Source organism: Ahaetulla prasina, chromosome 7, assembly GCF_028640845.1.
Source record: "Ahaetulla prasina isolate Xishuangbanna chromosome 7, ASM2864084v1, whole genome shotgun sequence".
NCBI lineage: Eukaryota > Metazoa > Chordata > Lepidosauria > Squamata > Colubridae > Ahaetulla > Ahaetulla prasina.
Window position 1 is genome coordinate 47952263 of NC_080545.1, and position 20911 is coordinate 47973173.

The following is a 20911-nucleotide window of genomic DNA, read 5'->3' on the forward strand; positions in this document are numbered from 1 at the left end:
TATGTGGTTTCGCATGCTAGCTAGATCCCACACAGGCCACATAGATAAAGCTTCGCTCACTTGCATGGCCATAGACAGGTACTGGTCCGTGGTCCAGGAGTTGTGGACCTCTGTTCAAAAAGATTTAGCAAGTGCGTTAGTGATCTAATCTTGATGGAAAATCATCCATACATGTCCATTTTGGAAACAGTTATTAGATGGACAGCTACAACCTACCAATCACAAAATAGATTTTATATAATTGTATAAGGCTACAAGTTTCTATAACAGAAATTGTCATGCTTCTACTCAGCAGATAAAAATGACTACCGTTTTTATAAGTTTAGTTAAGGAGAGAAGCTCATAAACCAAAAAAGCAGGAATAAAAAAGTACCAGAAGATATTCTTTCATGAAGATTGATTTGCTCCACGATTGCTTCTTTAATTGCTGGATTATTATGAGATTCTTCCTGAGGCTGCTTGCAGATTTCCAAACCCATAAACATGAGTTTACAAGACCTCAAAGAAGCAGCCTAGCTACTTACTATTAGTAATTGGAAGCAGCTGAACAATAATATAGATATAAAATAATTCATTCATTTACAACTCCAAATAAATCTTATTTACAGTGTACTATACAGTATATAGATGTGACTCATAACTATGTTGTAAAACAAATAACCTTTGTGATCACCTACATGAGCTTTTGAAGTCCTTCTTTTTCATTCTTCTTCTCATCAATGTTCCTCTTGGACTAGTAGAGTAGAGGCTGCGCGGTAAAGTTCCCATGTTTAGTGAACTCAAGCTATATGCACTCATGGAGGCAGGAGAAAATGATGAAGATACCAAGGCTGTTGAAAGAGAAGGGCACATTTGGTGCAAAGCATTCTAGATTTGGTGTTTGTAACTATTTGTTATAAGATTTGTTATAAGACTAACAAAATCAGAAACTTACGCAATGAAATCTAGACATCAAATCACAGTTTTTAGGTTGAAGTCTATTATTTTAAAAAAATCTCTTCACTTGAACAGAAGCATAACTTTGTTTTTCTTAAATAAATATGCAATTGTCATTCTCACAATTATTTTAACCATTTCTAAACACACAGTTATGTGAAATAATACATACCAATGTGATTAGAAATCACACTTTCAAATTTAGCATTTGAAAAAGATATTTTCTGACAGATTTTGCATTTAAAAGTATTTCCTTGAAAAAGTACTTAACTGTACATCAATATGTTTAGAAAAATTGGAACCTCTGTAGTTTTTAAAAACTTTCATTCTTTATGAAAATGTAGAATTAAAGCAGGAAAACTACTATGTTAGAAATAACCTGAACATGCTTGTGACAAACACTTAGATCCTATGAAACCAAAAGGTTTTAAAGCCAGAAATAGGAAAAGAATATGAGAAAAAGAATGTCATTAGGAAAACAACAATAACACAACAACAACAACAACAGATGTCTGAAGGAAAAAGTATGGAACATTACAAAGACTTTTTTGAGGTGGTGTTTTCTGGCATTTCAAAGCTGGCATCCTGAAATGATCAGGGTGTTTGGTGTTATAATGGTGGTAACTGAGGGCACTGCTGTGACTCTTGGCATAAGGATCCCATAGAATCTGCTTGTTGCTCCTTTGAACCTTTACTGCCCACATGAAGGAATGAGAGAAAGTACATATTAAAAAAATGGAAAGAAAAGAACCAGAAAATTATGAGTAAATGGGGAAAAATAATTGGGTAATATAAATAAATTAAAAAGGGAAATGAAAGTAATTGGAAAAATATCCTGTTCCTACCACCTTCCTTTTTCTGGTGATAAGCAAATCCTAGAATGTATGCCACAACCTTCCACAATGCCAGCACTGATGGGTTTGATACTTCAAAAAAATTCTGAACATCTTCAATCAATTTTTAATCTGCCCCTGTCTTTAGCTACCATTATTAAACCCTTTCAAGAAGTCATTTAATCCAACATTATCAGCATAAATAAGATACAATTAGTAATTAAATTTAGAAAATATCCCCCCCCCAAATGAATGTGTATATATTAAAAAACCAAAAAGCAAACAAGAGGCTATATATTTTTCATAGTAATTTAGAGTGGTTTACATGTCAGTCATTTCAATTTATTACTTTGACATTTTAATTTTATCAGCATCTATCACTGGTACTATATTATTCAGGGCAATGAATTCCATCTCTTAAACATCAAAACAAAAATTCAATGTTGGAGAATTATTAATAAAGACAAAACAGAAATTCAAAGTCATAATTTATTGCTCTGAATTTCTTCAAACTATTTTTCATCACAAATGCAAGAAAGGAAATGAATGCTATTCCTTGTAATGGTCACTTCTGAATCAAATTTACCTTAAGGATTCTCCCCTCTCCTCCCTCCATCGAAAGATAAAAGGGAGGGTAAAGTAATCCTAAATTTATTAAATATACGCTCTTCAAAATATTTGAGAATTTCCAATTCTTATATTGCCATGGTTAGAGTGCAGTATTGCAGGTTATTTCTGCTGACAGCTGACTGCCTGTAATTTGGCAGATCAAATCTCACCAGGCTCAAGGTTGACTCAGCCTTCCATCCTTCCTAGATGGGTAATAATGAGGAAATTGTTGGGGGCAATATGCTGACTTTGTAAGCTGCTTAGAGAGGGCTGGAAAGTACTGTTAAGAGGGATGTAAGTCTAAGTGCTATTGCTATTGCTGGTGCTATTGCATTGTTAAGATGTTAAATTGACACAAAACATGGAAAAAATATAAAATAGGCTTCAAATTTCTCCTTGCTTATTCACTAAGGACTGAAAGGAAATTTCCTCTTGGATTCTTTTATCAATCATATTTGTATATTTTTCTCCTGGGTTGCCTAGGTTTAATGTTGCTGCAATCAACAAACATAGAAACATTTTTAACACTGAACAGAAAGAACATGTTCTCATTCCCCAGTAATTTGGAAAGAATTACACACCTTTATTTATTATTAAATTTATATTGTTTCTTTTGTACAGATACTAAAATAGAATAGAATAAAATAAAATATACATAAATTCAAAATTAAAATCAGTAACAATGAAATTAACATTTATAAGCTTGGAAAAAAACATGTTCCTAATTTTGGGGAGTGGAATCAAATGTTCTTTTTTGTGGAGTACATAATACAGGATGGGAGCCTCATAGAAGATGATCCTCTCCCACATATCAAATAGGTGAACCTCTGACAAAAGTTTTCCTGTTGATCATGACTAGGTGTGTTCCTACAGTACTGGGAAAGGTTGCCTCTCAGGAAGTCAGGCCGTAAATTTTTAGGGCTTTAAATATGAACCCCAGCATCTTCACTTGTTCTTAGAAGACAACTGGCTTCAATTATCTTTAAGTACAGGACTGAATCTTGTACCTTGCACCAGGTAATGGATTGGCCATCACATTCTGCACCAGCATTTTACCCCCAAATAATGCATGTTTCAGTATCAAGAGAGATTGCAGTGTGTATAACTATCAGTAAATCTGGCTGGCTCAGGGTTGCAGTTTCAAATACTAACCATACTAGTGCAATTGTGCTCTTACTCCACCTTTCTCCTGAAATCCGGGGACAGCTAGGGGTCAAGATGTAATTCCAAAGTTTACAACTGCTCTTTTTGGGGAGAACAGTCCAACCAAAATAAATTTTATCTCAGTTCCTGATTCAAATTTCTTTTGATCAATAGTGCCTTCGCCTTATCTGAAATTAATTTCAGCCTTCTGTCCTTTATCAAGACCATTATCAAAATCAGATAATGTTTAAGGATGTTGATTAAGCCCTGGGAACTGGATTATAGAAAACAGCAGGGTAGATATTATTAGCATTCTGATATTCCACTCCAAAACTCTGCATCATTTCCTCAGCAGTTTCATGTATATATTAAACAGTATAGGCAACAAGGTAGAACCTATCACTATGAGATAACTGAGATTAACAACCTGAGTACCACAAAAGTTACATAACCTTACCACTAGATCACATGTCCTCAGTGCCATGGACAATAGCATCATAAGTCCTGAAGAATATGGGAGCTCCCCATTTCTAGCTTCTGAAACAGACATCCACCAGCATAACTGAATCACTCTTGGTACATCTCAGCTGAAACACTGACTGAAATGGGTTCAGATAATTATTTTATCTAAATCCTATTGGGCTGTAAAATTACTACTTTCTCAACCACTCTACCCATGGAGCAGAATGTTTGAGCTTGACTTATAATTACAGAGATCTTCCAAATCAAAGGATTTTTGCATTTAACAATCTTATAATTGCCTTCTTAAGCAGATGGCAACTGATACACATTCAGAGAGGGACTGATCAACTCTCTTGACCAGTGAAAACTTGGCAGATTTAATCATCCAGGAAGGACAATGATTGAGTACTTTCTGAATGAAAAGAGACACCTTCTCTATTCATGCATTTCACACTGAATTAACTAGATTATGCCTCGCCCATAAAATACACCATATGCTTCCCCTGTTTTAGTGTACATTTTTATAGCAAAGAATCTTTTCTACTTGTGAAAGTTCCCTGTATGATTATGAACACTGATCTTTCAAGGAAAGCATCACAAATAGGAATATAGAAATTATACCAAAATTTGAAAGTTGTGCACAAAGGATTCTGGGACTGAAGATGTTTTCTCATAACTCTTTTCTATCATCTTGCCTCTTCTTAGATATAATGTTTTAAAAAATATTTACTATGCAATTGACTTTTTCTTAAAACCAAAGTTATTACTTTATTCTCCAGTCCTATTGTAATATCAAAATATGTTTTTTGTGAGAAATACAAGAGAAAGAAATATTCCTCTCGTGATATTTCCTTTCTTTTTGCCTGTTAGTGCCTGTTTACTGAGAGTAATTAGTTATCATTACCACTCTTAACTTGCATTACACTGCACCCTAAATCTTTTAATTTATTATTTAAGGTATTAACATATAGTTATCACTGCTTTGTACAAGAAGATGTCATTAATCCACCTTGGATAGCTAAACAATATTCTTGCTAGTAACACACTAACATGAAATTTTGTTTGAGCAAATTTAATTTTTGCTTCGTGTCAACCAAAGTCCTATTAACCAAGTCCTAAATATTAGCCAATCTTATATTGGCTGAAAATGATTCCAAATTTATACTCAGAGGAATATTCAATATACACGGAACTATATTGTTGCATATGACAACAATAAATAAGGTAGTTAAAGGAGTATAGTGAAACACCTGTTGATAATGGATATCTATAAAAATAAAATTATATACAAATCTTTGGGCAAGTTTTCAGAACCTCTCTCACATAAGTAAAGCCACGCTCCCAACTGATTTCACCTCAGTATTAAATTCTATTCATGTGAAGCACATTTATTCCAATCAAGTCCCAATGAACTCAAACAGCTAAGTGAAAATAATTCAATATACATAATGGAAATATAATCATCCTACCATGTTCTGGTCCTTTAAGTGCAAGACGTGTCTGATGATGGGGAAGGATCTCTAGTTTGACATTGTCAGAAGTATTAGCCAAAAATTGTGTTGCTTCAGCCAACGTACAGTATTCCATGCTAGTACCATCAATAGACAGAATATGATCACCTATATGTAATGCACCACATCTATGGAAAAAAAGAAAACATTTGAAAATAGTCCAGTATGATTTTGAAGTACATCATTCACTGGTTTTACAGTTACCTCTTTCAGAATTTTTCTTTATTTGATTACAAGACTGATATGGCAGGATTACCTTTATGGAATCCATGCTGATTTTTACTTGGTAAGACTTTGCTTCAATGTGCTTAGAAAAAAATAATTTTGGTTACCATTTCTGCCAGTTTGTCTAGAACAGGCAGGTAGCCAACCTACCTATAATTCCCAGAACTCTCCAGAGTCCAGAGACACCAAAGAATTGCACAGATTGAAAGGAGTGTAAATTGAACTCAAGCCTCCACTAAATAATTGGAAGAATTTTTTGAAAAAAATGTAGCATTAAAGATTTAGCAGATATTTGGGGAGGAACAAGTTTACCGGGGTGAAATCTAAAAAATGGCTTAATTGGTGGGCGTGGCTTGGTAGTCAGATGGCTGGGTGGGCGTGGCCAATAACAATAAATAATAAAAATAATAAACAAAGTATAAAAAACAAGAGGTACCAAAAACCAACTTTCACACTTTACACACACACACCACAACACAACACAACTGACCCACACACAATGTAAAAGCAGCTGCACTTCACACTTCACATAGCCACAAAAAGCTCAAAAACCAACTTTCATACTTTACACAAACACAACACAACACAACTGACACACACACACACACACACACACAAATACCACATACAGCTTTCTGAGAATTTGTGTGTTTGTGTAGTTAGGTTTTGAGTTTACAAACATGACCTATCTACAATTTAGTTCTTTCTGATGGTTCTGCTATCCATACTCTTAATGTGTGAATCGCTCTTCTGAGCGTCAGATTATGTTTCCATTTGATTTGTATACAGATAAATGACATAACAGGGTGCATTACAACTTACCTATCTGCTATACTTGCAGATTTTATTTTATCTATAACAATGACTTGCTTGCTGCAACACAGTGAGGTAGATAGTGCAACGCCCAGAGCAGAACCAGCGGTTTTGGCAACTTCGACAAGCAGTGGCCCAGAAGCTGTTGTTACTGAATCTGTAAAAGCAAATGTCAGTGTTCCTAATGGCATATTTAATTCATTTTGAAGGCCTCCAATAAGTAATTTCCAAAATAGATTTTAAAACAGCACGTATATTTCTTTCTAACCAAATAACAATTAGTAAAATACTTTGGCTTGCTATTTTAAAAATGGCTATTGTATCAGAAACAAGATTTGTGAAATTGGCTCTTCTACTGCTTGTAATTGAAAGTAAAATAACAACTGCCTTGAATACAGCTGTCTTGGTATAATTGTATTGGTATAATTCTACTACATTATATTTAGCACTTGGGCTTGCAGTTCTAAATCTGCAAAGTAACAATCAATATATGACTGCAATATTGCCTGTTTTAACCAGTGCCAATTATTATCATCTTATTAGTGCCAAGTGTGTTATTTAGATTAGCATTAGCAAAAAAAAAAAAAAGATATGCATACATGGCAACTATATTGAATCAATACCTCTGAAACTCAGAAAGACATCTGTTTAATTGTCTGTGAACTATTTCAAACAATGCATAACAGTTTAAATTGAAAGATTAAACTACATTTTGTATATAGCTTATACATATAACTCTGGGAAAACAGAAATCATCCAACATGTATAGTTTTACTGCAATTTTTACATAATTGCACTGATTACATAATATCCTTCTGAAACATCTTCCAGGAAGGACTGAAGAATATCTATTATCCCAATCTTCATATTTTAAGATTCCAACCATACTATCACCAAGTCAGTGATCAAATTCTGTGTGATTGCAGTGAAAACAATGGCAAAAATAATGCAAATGTAATAATAATGCAATTTTGATTTTGAATTGAACAGCAACATCATCTATTTCCAGTCTACAACATAGTCCTTTCAACAATTCCAAGAAGGCTCCACACTACTTGCCCTACTCGGGTGACCCTGATAACACAGATAAACCTCCTGGTGGCCTCAAACAGGGTGTCAATCTCACATCATCACGGCAGTGTCATGTGACATATCAAGACTTTTTCCCCCTTCACTAAACCATGCGAGGGCGTGGTCAGCCTGTGATGCATCCGGGCCATGGACCAGAAGTTTGACAGCCCTGCTCTAAAAGAAGGCAAATGACCAGCTGTCTGCAAGGAGTATAAATCTTTCCATTCCCCACCATCCAGCCAGAGCTGAAGAAGCTTCTTGCATGAGAAAGGAAATGTCTTCAAAGAAAAACCAGAGAGTCCAGTTGCCTCTTGAAAAAGCATCTTTGGGACAACAATGACCTGGATGACTGGGAATCAACATAGCTATCAAGCAGAAAATGTTTTAGAATATTCCTCTCCAAAAGTCACAAAATAGCATACAATATATTAACTCTCTGTAATGCAGAACTCTGGGTGATTTTTTTTTCTCCCTCTGAATTTATTTTACCATCTATTTTACCATGAAGTTCTTTACAGCTGGAATCTTACTCATTTAAAGTCCTTTTGTGGGGAAGGGGAGACAGTCAAAGGAAACATGGCTGTAATAAATTAAATCACTGGAAGAAGTTGGCAACAATTTTTGGCCTTCAATTTTTAGGGAGTTGGGTTTGTGATCTCTGAGTTTGCTAGATGAAGTTTTACTATCCTGATATGGATTTTGGCATTTTTCTTACGATGAAGATGGTTACTTCTAGTTCTAGTTGAAAAGATAAAGGCATAATTCAATTTTAGCTCAGCAGAATGTGAAAACTTTTCCACAGTAACTGTGACAAACACAAACCATAAACTGCTTCACGTAATTTGCTATTTCCAGGGTTTCCTAGAAATTTCAAAAATGTGTTAGGTTTAGACTTTACCCAACTATGTTTTTGATGTCTTTTAAAATGCAAGAATTAAATGCAAACTACCAACATATTAAGAAAAAAGTTGTGGCAAAGATAATAAATAAATACAAAGGCAAGACAGATTAGTTTTTCATGTACAAGTAAAAACATTACTGTAAGCATGAATAATAAATATATCAATTACTCATGTACAAAAGATAGTTAAATTATTAAGATATTTACAGATTGACTGCAGTAAAGCATTCATATAACATGAATGTTATATAATATATGCTGATGAAATATGGACATGGAAAATAGTCACAGAATTTTATTTTGTTATTAAGTTTGCCAACTTCTGCACATTACATCTCAATCAGCACACAAGACTTGATTAAAGCTTCCCAGAGACCCTGTAATTGCTTCCAGCTTGCTAATAACAACCTGGGCTTTTTAATCAAACAACAGGATACTTTTCCCCTTAAGAAACCTAATCACAACAAAGGAGAAATACTTTCAGCATTCCACTCAAATAGGAATTAGAATGCAAATTTCATTTCTGTAAAACCAAAGAAAGTGATCGTCTCGTCCATCCCTTTGAAGAATATTCTGGAAAGAAGGCTTATTTGTTGATATAGGAAATGTGGATAAACATGACAGATACAAAACTCTGTTTCCAGATGAATGTGCTCCACAGAATTTATTATAGAATTTGGATGAAAGGGAAAGTCCTGTTACAAAGTCCAAATATTCTTCTCTGCCACTATTGCCCAAGGCTACTAGAATTATTTCATCTATTGATTTTGAAGATTGAATTTCTCTTACAAGCAAAAACACTGAACAAAGCATCTACTTTGTAGTATAAGTGTGCAGCATTTCATGTTCATCTGCACAGGAATAAGAGTTATGCATAAAGTTATGTAGTGCTAATTTACGTATTGGGCTAACAATTTGGAAAACTTAATGCAGGATTTATATTATTATTATTATTATTATTATTTATCAAATTTATATACCGCCCTATCTCCCGAAGGACTCAGGGCGGTGTACAGGCATTTAAAACACATAAATACAATGTAAGAAATATAAAAACAGTTAAAAAACTTATTCTAAACGCCTATTAATTTAAAATTAAAAATATAAAATAAAAGCCAATTTAAAAACCAGTAATTTAAAATTTAAAATTTAGCTCAGCCCTGCACAATTAAATAAATGTGTTTTAAGCCCGCGGCGGAAGGTCCGGAGGTCCGAAAGCTGACGAAGACCGGGGGGTAGTTCATTCCAGAGGGTGGGGGCCCCCACAGAGAAGGCCCTTCCCCTGGGCGTCGCCAGACGACATTGCCGCGCTGACGGCACCCTGAGGAGACCCTCTCTGTGAGAGCGCACGGGTCGGTGAGAGATATTCGGTAGCAGTAGGCGGTCCCGTAGGTAACCCGGCCCAATGCCATGGAGCGCTTTAAAGGTGGTCACCAGCACCTTGAAGCGCACCCGGAAAGCCACAGGTAGCCAGTGCAGCCTGCGCAGGATGGGTGTTATACGGGAGCCACGGGGGGCTCCATCTATCACCCGCGCAGCCGCATTCTGGACTAACTGCAGCCTCCGGATGCCCTTCAAGGGGAGCCCCATGTAGAGAGCATTGCAGTAATCCAGGCGCGACGTCACGAGTGCGTGAGTGACCGTGCATAGGGCATCCCGGTCCAGAAAGGGGCGCAACTGGCGTACCAGGCGAACCTGGTAGAACGCTCCCCTGGAGACGGCCGTCAAATGATCTTCTAGAGACAGCCGTTCATCCAGGAGGACGCCTAAGTTGCGGACCCTTTCCATCGGGGCCAATGACTCGCCACCGATGGTCAGCCGCGGATTTAGCTGACTGTACCGGGATGCCGGCATCCACAGCCACTCTGTCTTGGAGGGATTGAGCTTGAGCCTATTTCTCCCCATCCAGACCCGTACGGCCTCCAGGCACCGGGACAGCACTTCGATAGCTTCGTTGGGGTGGTCCGGTGTAGAAAAGTACAGCTGGGTGTCATCCGCATACAGCTGGTACTTCACACCGAAACCACTGATGATCTCACCCAGCGGCTTCATGTAGATGTTGAACAGGAGGGGCGAGAGGATCGACCCCTGCGGCACCCCACAAGTGAGGCGCCTCGGGGCCGACCTCTGCCCCCCCGTCAACACCGACTGCGACCGGTCGGAGAGATAGGAGGAGAACCACCGATAAACGGTGCCTCCCACTCCCAATCCCTCCAACCGCGCAGCAGGATACCATGGTCGATGGTATCGAAAGCCGCTGAGAGGTCTAATAGGACCAGGGCAGAGGAGCAACCCCTATCCCTGGCCCTCCAGAGATCATCCACCAACGCGACCAAAGCCGTCTCCGTGCTGTGGCCGGGCCGGAAACCGGACTGGAACGGGTCTAGATAGACAGTTTCATCCAGTGGCAAGGGAAATTGATATGCCACCATACTCTCTACAACCTTCGCGAGCGGGTTGGAGACCGGACGATAATTACCTAAAACAGCCGGGTCCAGGGACGGCTTAAGGAGGGGCCTCACCACCGCCTCTTTCAAGGCAGGCGGGAAGACACCCTCCACCAAAGAAGCGGTCGTAATCGCCTGGAGCCAGCCTCGTGTCACCTCTCGAGTGGCCAGCACCAGCCAAGAGGGGCACGGGTCCAGTAAACACGTGGTGGCATTCAACCTACCCAACAACCTGTCCATGTCCTCGGGAGCCACAGGGTCAAACTCATCCCAAACAATGTCACCAAGACCGCCTCGAGCATCTCACCCGCATCACCGCAATCTTGGTCCAGACCATCCCGGTTGAACGATTTTATCGTATAGATAACCGTTAAACTCCTCAGCACGTCCCTGCACCGGGTCGTCCCGCTCCCCCTGGTGTAGGAGGGAGCGAGTCACCCGAAACAGGGCGGCTGGGCGGTTATCTGCCGATGCAATGAGGGAGGAGGCGTAGCTACGCCTCGCTTCCTCAATGCCACTAGGTAAGTCCTAGTATAGGACTTCACTAGTGTCCGATCAGCTTCGAACGGCTAGACCTCCAGGAACTCTCTAGGCGTCTTCTCCGGCGTTTCATCCTCTCAGCTCCTCGGAGAACCAAGGAGCCGGTTGGGACCTGCGCCGGGTCAGAGGCCGCAAAGGCACGACACGGTCTAAGGCCCCGCCGCGCCCGCTCCCAGGCCGCAACAAGTTCCTCAGCCGAGCCGTGAGCCAGACCCTCAGGAAATGGCCCAAGCTCCGTCCGGAACCCATCCGGGTCCATCAGGCGCCTGGGCGGAACCAACGATCGGCTCCGCCTCCCTGCGGTGGTGAATGGCGGTCAGAAAGTCCAGGCGAAGAAGAGAGTGATCTGACCATGACAAAGGTTCAATGACTATTTCCTTTAAGTCCAGATCTCTCAACCACTGACTAGAGAGAAAATCAAATCCAGAGTGCCACCCCCAATGTGAGTAGGGCCATCAACTACTTGAGTCAGGTCCAAGGCCGTCATGGAAGCCATGAACTCCCGAGCTGCCGGCGATGACGGGCCGGAAGATGGCAGTTAAAGTCCCCATGACTAAAAGTCTGGGGTCTCAACTGCCACCCCAGCCAGCATCTCCAGAAGCTCGGGCAGGGCGGCTGTCACGCAGCAAGGAGCCAGGTACGTGATCAGCAAACCCATCTGACACCTTCGACCCCATCTCACAAAGAGGGATTCGCACCCGGCAATCTGAGGTACAGTGGTCTCCTCGGCTCTAGACTCTCTCTAATCACAACCGCCACCCCCACCCCTACCCTGGGCCTCGGCTGATGGAACGACGGAAACCCGGTGGGCACATCTCAATAAGGCACGCCCCTTCAGTGCCCAACCAGGTCTCCGTAATGCCCATAAGGTCCGCGGAACCCCTGTATAAGATCACAGACAAGGGGCTTTGTTCACCACGGACCGGCATTGCACAACATCAACCAAGGCCCGAGCTCTGAGGATCCTGACCATCCGGGAACGGGAAAAGTCCAGGGTCGGAGCGTGATCGCTTTCAGACATCGAGCACGCGCTCCCGGAACTTGATATGACCCTCGCTTCCGCCATACCTGCCTCTCCCACTTACCGTGTCAATAGAACCACCCTCACAGATAGGAACACACCTCCCCTAACCTCCGAACCTGGTAGAGAAAACCGCCATGAGCATGTGCAGGAACTGGCCCCTACCCGACGGGTTACCCCATTACCCGCCTTACCCTCCCACCCCTTAAAATTCCTCTCTAAAAACCCCACAGGCTCTTCTTTTTCGCATGCCACCTCTGTGGGTCCCAAGACCCGTCATGGAGGCCGGCCCTTGATAACGAGGAGGGCCATTCCTGCGAGGCGGGGGCACCTCGCAGGCGCAAGAGTTCACAAGCTGAGTAGCGCATAACAACTGAAGATAGACAGATAAAATATAAAATCGGCAATACAAAGGGTCCATCTCCGAGTGGCAAAAGTGTCATGATATGATGGTAATCCAAAATGAGGATGGGCTTCAGATGGAAAAACAAAGCAAAGAGGACAGTCTAGATGGCAGTCTGCCCAAGCCTCATCCAAACATCCTGGAACGGGGGTGGGGGTACATCGGTCGTGGCACATGTCCTCCTCTGTCCCCAAGCAAGTCTCACGCCTCCCCCCAATAGCCCAAATAGGGCCAGTCCCAGCCATAAAGATCTCAAATGGCAAGGGGGGAGGCATAGCTGGAATTACAGCAGTCACGAGATGGTTTCGCAGGGACAAATCAAAGATCAAAGATACCTCCGTCGCCTCCCCCAAAGTCCTCCAACATCTGCTTCCAAAAATGGCCAGAAAACTACCGTCCAGGGGGTTACCTCCATCTCCATCTCTAACACCCCCCTAGTAGATCCAACCATCCCGGAAGCCAGATCTCTCCGAAACTTCTCCTTCCAGGAGGCCAAGCCTGTCCAAATGGCTGAGCCTCCCCAGGAGGCCGGAGGATGTGAAGGGGCCAAGTTCGCAAACTGGCAACAGGGGAAAGGCCGGGAAAACCGGAAAAGCCGGAGAAACTCCAACATCGTGGAGGATGGAAAATCCAGGTCGTCCCAGATCGTGACCAAACCTCCCTGCTTGAGAGGAAGCCAACGGCCCGGCTAAAAATCCGGCAAAACTGGAACTCCAGGCTGAAACTCCAGGTCGAAACTCCAGGCCGAAACTCCAGGCCGAAAAGCCGACAGACTGACAAGCTGACTCATCGCCCCACCTCCTTAAGCCTGGAAAACATGGCCGCCGCAGTCCACCGCTCCGCCGTCCCAGCCTCGTTCTCGGCAACCGCGGGTATAAAAAGATCCGAAGACCTCTCCCGCGGCTGCCAGAGAGATGATGCACCGGGCTGGGAAAGGCAGGCAGCTAAGCAGGCGGTCCAGGCGTCGCCATCCTCGGAGAACCGCCCGATCGCCGAAGGTAAATCTTCAGCGCCGCGCCATCTATAGCTGCCTCAATCACTGGTAATTTGTTCATAATCTATAGCCGTGATGGTGAGCCTATGGCACGCGTGCCAGAGGTGGCACGTAGTGCCCTCTCTGATGACACGTGAGGTATCGCCTCAGTTCAGCTCCACTGCGCATGCGCGCGCGCCTCCCATCAGCCAGCTGGTCTTCCGATCTCTGCTGTGCACTGGGTGGGCGGGGACATGCAGGAAGGCCAGGAGCACATGTGCAGGGACACATGCAGGGGGCTGCATGCATGTGTGGGGGCAGGGCATGTGCAGGGGTCCATGTGTGCATGTGCGGGGGGGCCACATATGCATGCATGGGGTGTGGGGCACATGTGGGGCTGCACGCACATTGCATTTTGGGGGTTTGGCCGCACATGCATGCATTTGCACATGCATGCACGAGCTTTAGACACTCAGTCTGGAAAAGATTAGTTATCACTGATCTATAGACATTCCTACAAGTATGAAACCATTTTCAGACTTTAAATATATATGGATTACATTGCAGTGATTAAAACTGCAGCAATTAAAATTGAAACTCAACATATTAGATGTTTTAATGTATTACATACACATATTTTCTACAAGACTGCATACAAAGTGTTTCAGAAGTGTGGAAAATATAGTTATTCAGTAATTAGAAGGCACTTTGCAAAGGTAATCTTCCTAAACATGCATTGCATGTTTAAATTTTTGTAGTAAACTGCCATAATTCTCCAAAGTTAAAGAGACCTTGATGAATCCAGTTGGGACAGGAGAAGTTAGTTTCTTCAAAAAACTACAGAAGCATTTAGATATACAGCATAACCTTGTTACCCTATTACTTGTGCATTGTTGATATTGACCGTTTCTGGGGAGTTGGTGTCCATGTATAGTATTTTTGTTTGAATTTGTTTTTGCCAATTTAACAGTGTACATACTTGGCAGAATTCATGCTTCATTAATCAAAGTAACCTTTTATGTATCTCAGATCTTGTGAGAAAAATCAGAAACTCTATCAATGAGCAAGTAGAGGGTGAAATTTCAAACCTATCCCTGATTCTCTGTCAAAAGTTTGCATTGAATCTATTTCCCTTTGTTAATTAAATGTGAAACCTAATGCCTCAAGTACCTTAGAAAGGATTATATATCAGGGGATGTGATGGCTCAGTGGTTAAAAATTCTGAGCTTATCAGTAGAATAATGACAGACTGGGTTCAAGGCCCAAGTGCCATGCAATGGGGTGAGCTCCCATCACTTGTCCCAGCTCCTGCCCACCAAGCAATCTGAAAGAATGAAAATGTGAGTAGATAAATAGGTACCCCTTCAGTGTGAAGGTAACAGTGTTCCATGTGCCTCAGCATATAACCATGCCGGTCACATGATCATGGAAAAGTCTTCAGACAATGCTGGCTCCCTTGGCTAAGAAATAGAGATTAGTACTGAACCTTAGACATGACTGAAAGTAGAATATATAAAAGAAATAAATATTTCAAAGTTAGATTTATTCTTATGAGTGCTGGCTGTAAAACCAGAATATAAGATATACAATAAAACCTTTTGTATCCAGAGGTGGCTTCCATTATAACCAACAAAAGCAGCCCTTCAGGAATCCCAAAAATGTTCTTTATCGTGAAAAGATAGAAGGACAGATTCTTGAAAGGATCTCCCTCTGCCCTAACTTATACCAAACAATATCAAGCAGGGTTATTTTGAGGTTCTTTCTTACACTTTCCTCTTTCAACAGACTGTCAAATCTTTTCTGAAAGTTCCTATTCTAAGTGAATAGTTTGCTCATTTGTTCCTTGTTCCCAATGCCAAATCTATCTTCTTCCACAATACAGGAGAGTACTTACTTGATGACTGGCAACTTAGTCCAGGTACTCTCCAAAGCAGAATAGTACATTTTGTAAGATCAAAAAAGTTAATATTTAACCTAAATCAAATAGATTACAATAGTTTGACTATAATTGTGTTGTGAGGTTTTAAAAGACAGTAGAAAATATGACTATAGATGTACTACAATGAGAAGGGAGCACATGAGGCCCAATCTTTGCAACAGGCAGGCAGGCAGGCAGGCAGATCTCTTAAGCTCCCTGTCAGCTTTTCACAAGGAAGCTCAATGAGGAAGCCAGCAGGAAGTCAGAAGTTGCTCTCACTGCTTTTTTGCCCACCAGTGGCCATCCCCCCACTTAGATAAGAAAATATCTCTAAAATGATGAGCCAATAGGACACGGGTTGTCTAGTATAGTTAGTTAACCAATAATTAAGAAATAGACATGGTCATTGATTATGAACAAAATTAACCTAACATACAATTAAAAGACAGGAATGAATATGCTCTGTTTTGAAAAGTAAATCTAAAATTGACTTCCGGTTTGGCCTTGCTGTGGTATGGTCATGGGTAGTGGCGCCCTGCGAACCCAGGCTGAATCCTCATCATTGGAGGGACCTAAGGGGCTAAAGCAGTGGTTCCCACCCTTTTTTTGGCCATGCCCTACCTAAGCATCTCTAAAATCCTGATGCCTCCCCCCCATGACATATAATTCTTACTATTCAAAAAGTGACTCCTACTCACACTGAGGAAGCCTAAAAGGCCATTAACTTGGTTTAAACAAGGTTCCAATTGCCCCCAATAAAAATCAAATTGCCCCCCATGGGGCATGGCCCAACGTTGGGAACCACTGGGCTAAAGTCACCCTGAAAGGATGACAAAGAAAGGAGGGGCATCTTGCAAATCACAGAGAATGGTAGCTCATCTGCTTGATCCATGGCTCCCTCCCATCCAACAATGAAGAGGAGAGGTGGCCATTATGGCAGCTGTGAAGCTGGGACAACTGAAAAAAAAAATGTGCTGGAGCGGTTCATGAACAGAGGCAGAAAAGAGAGTGAAGACAAACAACACCTGGAAGATTGCCTTTTTGTGTATTGTTTTATATTTATTTGTTTCACAGCTAATGGGAACAAATTGTAAAACTTTTGAAGATTTCTAAGTAGCATAGATTACAAATACAGGAATTATCATTGAAACTGAAGAGTTGACTACGTGGCTTAAAAAAACATGGGGAAATCTGATGGATCACCTAGAATTATAAATATTGTCCGATAACTGCTTAAGTAGTGAAAGAAGAATTTTTTTAAAAAAATTAGGAGAATTTAGAGGAATAAACTGGCCTCTTGAGGACTATAAAGAACTATAAATATTGTGTATCCTGAGGAATAATTTTTGAGACTGAGTAAACAGTTCCAATATTGGGTTTTTGGTGTTACAGATAATTGAGACTTTGGGATTTTGGTAGATTATTGAGTAACTTTTTGATCCATAAAAATAAGGCAAAATGCTTCAGCAGGAAAAAAAAAGTATTTCAGGCAGGCAGGCAGGCAGGCAGGCAGGCAGGCAGGCAGGCAGGCAGGCAGGCAGGCAGGCAGGCAGGCAGGCAGGCAGGCAGGCAGGCAGGCAGGCAGGCAGGCAGGCAGGCAGGCAGGCAGGCAGGCAGGCAGGCAGGCAGGCAGGCAGGCAGGCAGGCAGGCAGGCAGGCAGGCAGGCAGGCAGGCAGGCAGGCAGGCAGGCAGGCAGGCAGGCAGGCAGGCAGGCAGGCAGGCAGGCAGGCAGGCAGGCAGGCAGGCAGGCAGGCAGGCAGGCAGGCAGGCAGGCAGGCAGGCAGGCAGGCAGGCAGGCAGGCAGGCAGGCAGGCAGGCAGGCAGGCAGGCAGGCAGGCAGGCAGGCAGGCAGGCAGGCAGGCAGGCAGGCAGGCAGGCAGGCAGGCAGGCAGGCAGGCAGGCAGGCAGGCAGGCAGGCAGGCAGGCAGGCAGGCAGGCAGGCAGGCAGGCAGGCAGGCAGGCAGGCAGGCAGGCAGGCAGGCAGGCAGGCAGGCAGGCAGGCAGGCAGGCAGGCAGGCAGGCAGGCAGGCAGGCAGGCAGGCAGGCAGGCAGGCAGGCAGGCAGGCAGGCAGGCAGGCAGGCAGGCAGGCAGGCAGGCAGGCAGGCAGGCAGGCAGATCTCTTAAGCTCCCTGTCAGCTTTTCACAAGGAAGCTCAATGAGGAAGCCAGCAGGAAGTCAGAAGTTGCTCTCACTGCTTTTTGCCCACCAGTGGCCATCCCCCACTTAGATAAGAAAATATCTCTAAAATCCTGATGCCTCCCCATGACATATAATTCTTACTATTCAAAAAGTGACTCCTACTCACACTGAGGAAGCCTAAAAGGCCATTAACTTGGTTTAAACAAGGTTCCAATTGCCCCCAATAAAAATCAAATTGCCCCCCATGGGGCATGGCCCAACGTTGGGAACCACTGGGCTAAAGTCACCCTGAAAGGATAACAAAGAAAGGAGGGGCATCTTGCAAATCACAGAGAATGGTAGCTCATCTGCTTGATCCATGGCTCCCTCCCATCCAACAATGAAGAGGAGAGGTGGCCATTATGGCAGCTGTGAAGCTGGGACAACTGAAAAAAAAATGTGCTGGAGCGGTTCATGAACAGAGGCAGAAAAGAGAGTGAAGACAAACAACACCTGGAAGATTGCCTTTTTGTGTATTGTTTTATATTTATTTGTTTCACAGCTAATGGGAACAAATTGTAAAACTTTTGAAGATTTCTAAGTAGCATAGATTACAAATACAGGAATTATCATTGAAACTGAAGAGTTGACTACGTGGCTTAAAAAAACATGGGGAAATCTGATGGATCACCTAGAATTATAAATATTGTGTATCCTGAGGAATAATTTTTGAGACTGAGTAAACTGTTCCAATATTGGGTTTTTGGTGTTACAGATAATTGAGACTTTGGGATTTTGGTAGATTATTGAGTAACTTTTTGATCCATAAAAATAAGGCAAAATGCTTCAGCAGGAAAAAAAAAGTATTTCAAAAGGAAATATTATGGATTTTTCAAAATATTAATGAAACTATAACAAGGAACCACAGGGAGATAAAGGATCTGATACATGATATAGTTGTGAGTCCAGAAAACTCTCAGCAAATTACAATAAAAAATGAACAAGAAACCCCAGAAATAGAGGAGAAAATAGGAAGAACAGAAGAAAGGATAGAGCAGATAAAACAACAAATGAAACAAGAAGACGGAGATAATAAAAACTTATGAAACAGATTAGGCAGATTATATATTAAGAGAACAAACAATAGAACTAGATAAACAGAAAGACATTCTTGAAGTCAGGATAGAGTCACTAATAGGCATATTGAAGATCTGGCAGTGAGAGGTAGATGTAGAGACAGATGAAATACTTAGATCAAACATGAATGATGCATGGAGATAAAAAATCCTAAGGGAGAAGTATGGGAGACATACCAAAAAATCAACAAGAATTGAAATACTAAAATGGGCAAGAGATGATGGATAGAAATAGAATACTTCATAATATATGATTTGTACTATTAAGAATTAGAGTTGAGGTAGAAATTAGAAAGGGGGGAAATATTATTATGCATATTCCTATACAGTATTTTGAAATTAATATGTAGATGTAAAGATTAGAAGTTGAAAGTTGATTTTACTATATATACTTAAATAATATTACTATTGCTAATAGTATTGTGCATTAAAATATTGAAGAATTAAATAATGAAGAATTATATACATGGTGGAGCAAATACTAACATGTTAATAACTTCAATTTTAATATTATAATATTATTATAATTATGTGAGTATTAATAATGTAACTAATATTATCAATATTACCACTATTATTATGAATCAAAACTAATGATACCCAGATGCCACATTGTTCATGTATTTAATATATGTATATATATATATATGCATGCATGTATGTATGTATGTATATAAAACCAGTAAGAAAAGTAAATCTAAAATTTAGATTTTCAGAAAATGCTTTACAGAAATCAGAATTTTCACTGTAATTTCAGGGGAACAAAGAGTATAGCTGAGAGGGACAAAGCAATTAATGCCTCTGCTGGCTTTGAAAGCTCACCTTTAAGTGCATATCATTATAAATCATAGACAGAGCTTTAGTGCTCATAAAATAAGTTCAATTGGTAGAAATGCAGTTTTTGGAACAACTGTTTATTATTTAAAAGCAATATCTACAACTAGAAATAGTTATGGGAGGGAAAGAGATAAAATAAATACACAGAAAACTCTTCATGGAAAGTAATCCAAAGAAAGAAATTCTAGCTATGATTATGTGCCCTACCTTTTCTCACTGTTAAACTAAATTGCTCTGAGTTGAAAAAGAGGCAATAATTATTCTGGATGTGAAACCCAATAATTAAAAAATTAGATTTCTCCAAAATGTACCCTAGGTTGTTGTTTGCAATTTTGTCTGTGAACTGTTGTGCTTTCTATGAATGGAAGGGATTAGAGTCTAATTGTGTACTGTAGTCATGTTTCCAATTCTCTTCCTTCTCTTAACCATAATTATGGTAGCTAAATTAGTATGTAAAGACAAATATTTTAGTTCTATTTCCACCTTATTTCCCTGCTATCCTCCTCCTTTTCCCCCACTCCTAGTATTAGTTTCTTTCCTATCCTGACAGTAATAACAGAAGGATCATTTGATGTTTCATTGAATTCTGACTGCAATATTTACTGTATGTGTAGGCTGATGCAGTACTATTTGCTGCTTTCATACAAGTTCATCAAAGCACTAAATGTATCAAGCAGGCAGTAAATTTTATGGGTGTATGCAAATTATTTAATAGCAGGTAATTAGCCCATTATATTTACATTTAAATTCCAATTCTCAAAAGCATTTTCTAGCATGATCAATTATGTTGAACAATGTCCAACATCTTCTACAGGGACATGTGTTTTCCATCCCTTGACAAGCCTCTTTGATGTGCGTTGTTTTGAGATGCCATGAAAATGATCAAATGAAATTTAAACTACCATCCTAAATACACACATTAGCTTTGAAGCTATTGACAAAGACACATACCACAATCCCTATACAATATTATAAAAACACTTCAGTACATGTACAAGCTTTTGAGTTGGCA

At 41.0% G+C, this 20911-nt stretch overlaps 1 protein-coding gene across 1 annotated transcript in view; it reads right to left on the reverse strand.

Moving 5' to 3' along the window:
* GRIP1 (glutamate receptor interacting protein 1) overlaps window positions 1–20911 on the reverse strand; it is a 409502-nt gene that overhangs the window by 52957 nt on the left and 335634 nt on the right. Inside the window, exons 8-11 of the mRNA XM_058189644.1 lie at window positions 6542–6689; window positions 5453–5622; window positions 1475–1630; window positions 678–830 (exon numbers count right to left, since the gene is read on the reverse strand). Of these exons, the coding sequence (XP_058045627.1) occupies window positions 678–830; window positions 1475–1630; window positions 5453–5622; window positions 6542–6689 (627 nt within the window). The remainder of the gene's footprint in view (window positions 1–677; window positions 831–1474; window positions 1631–5452; window positions 5623–6541; window positions 6690–20911) is intronic.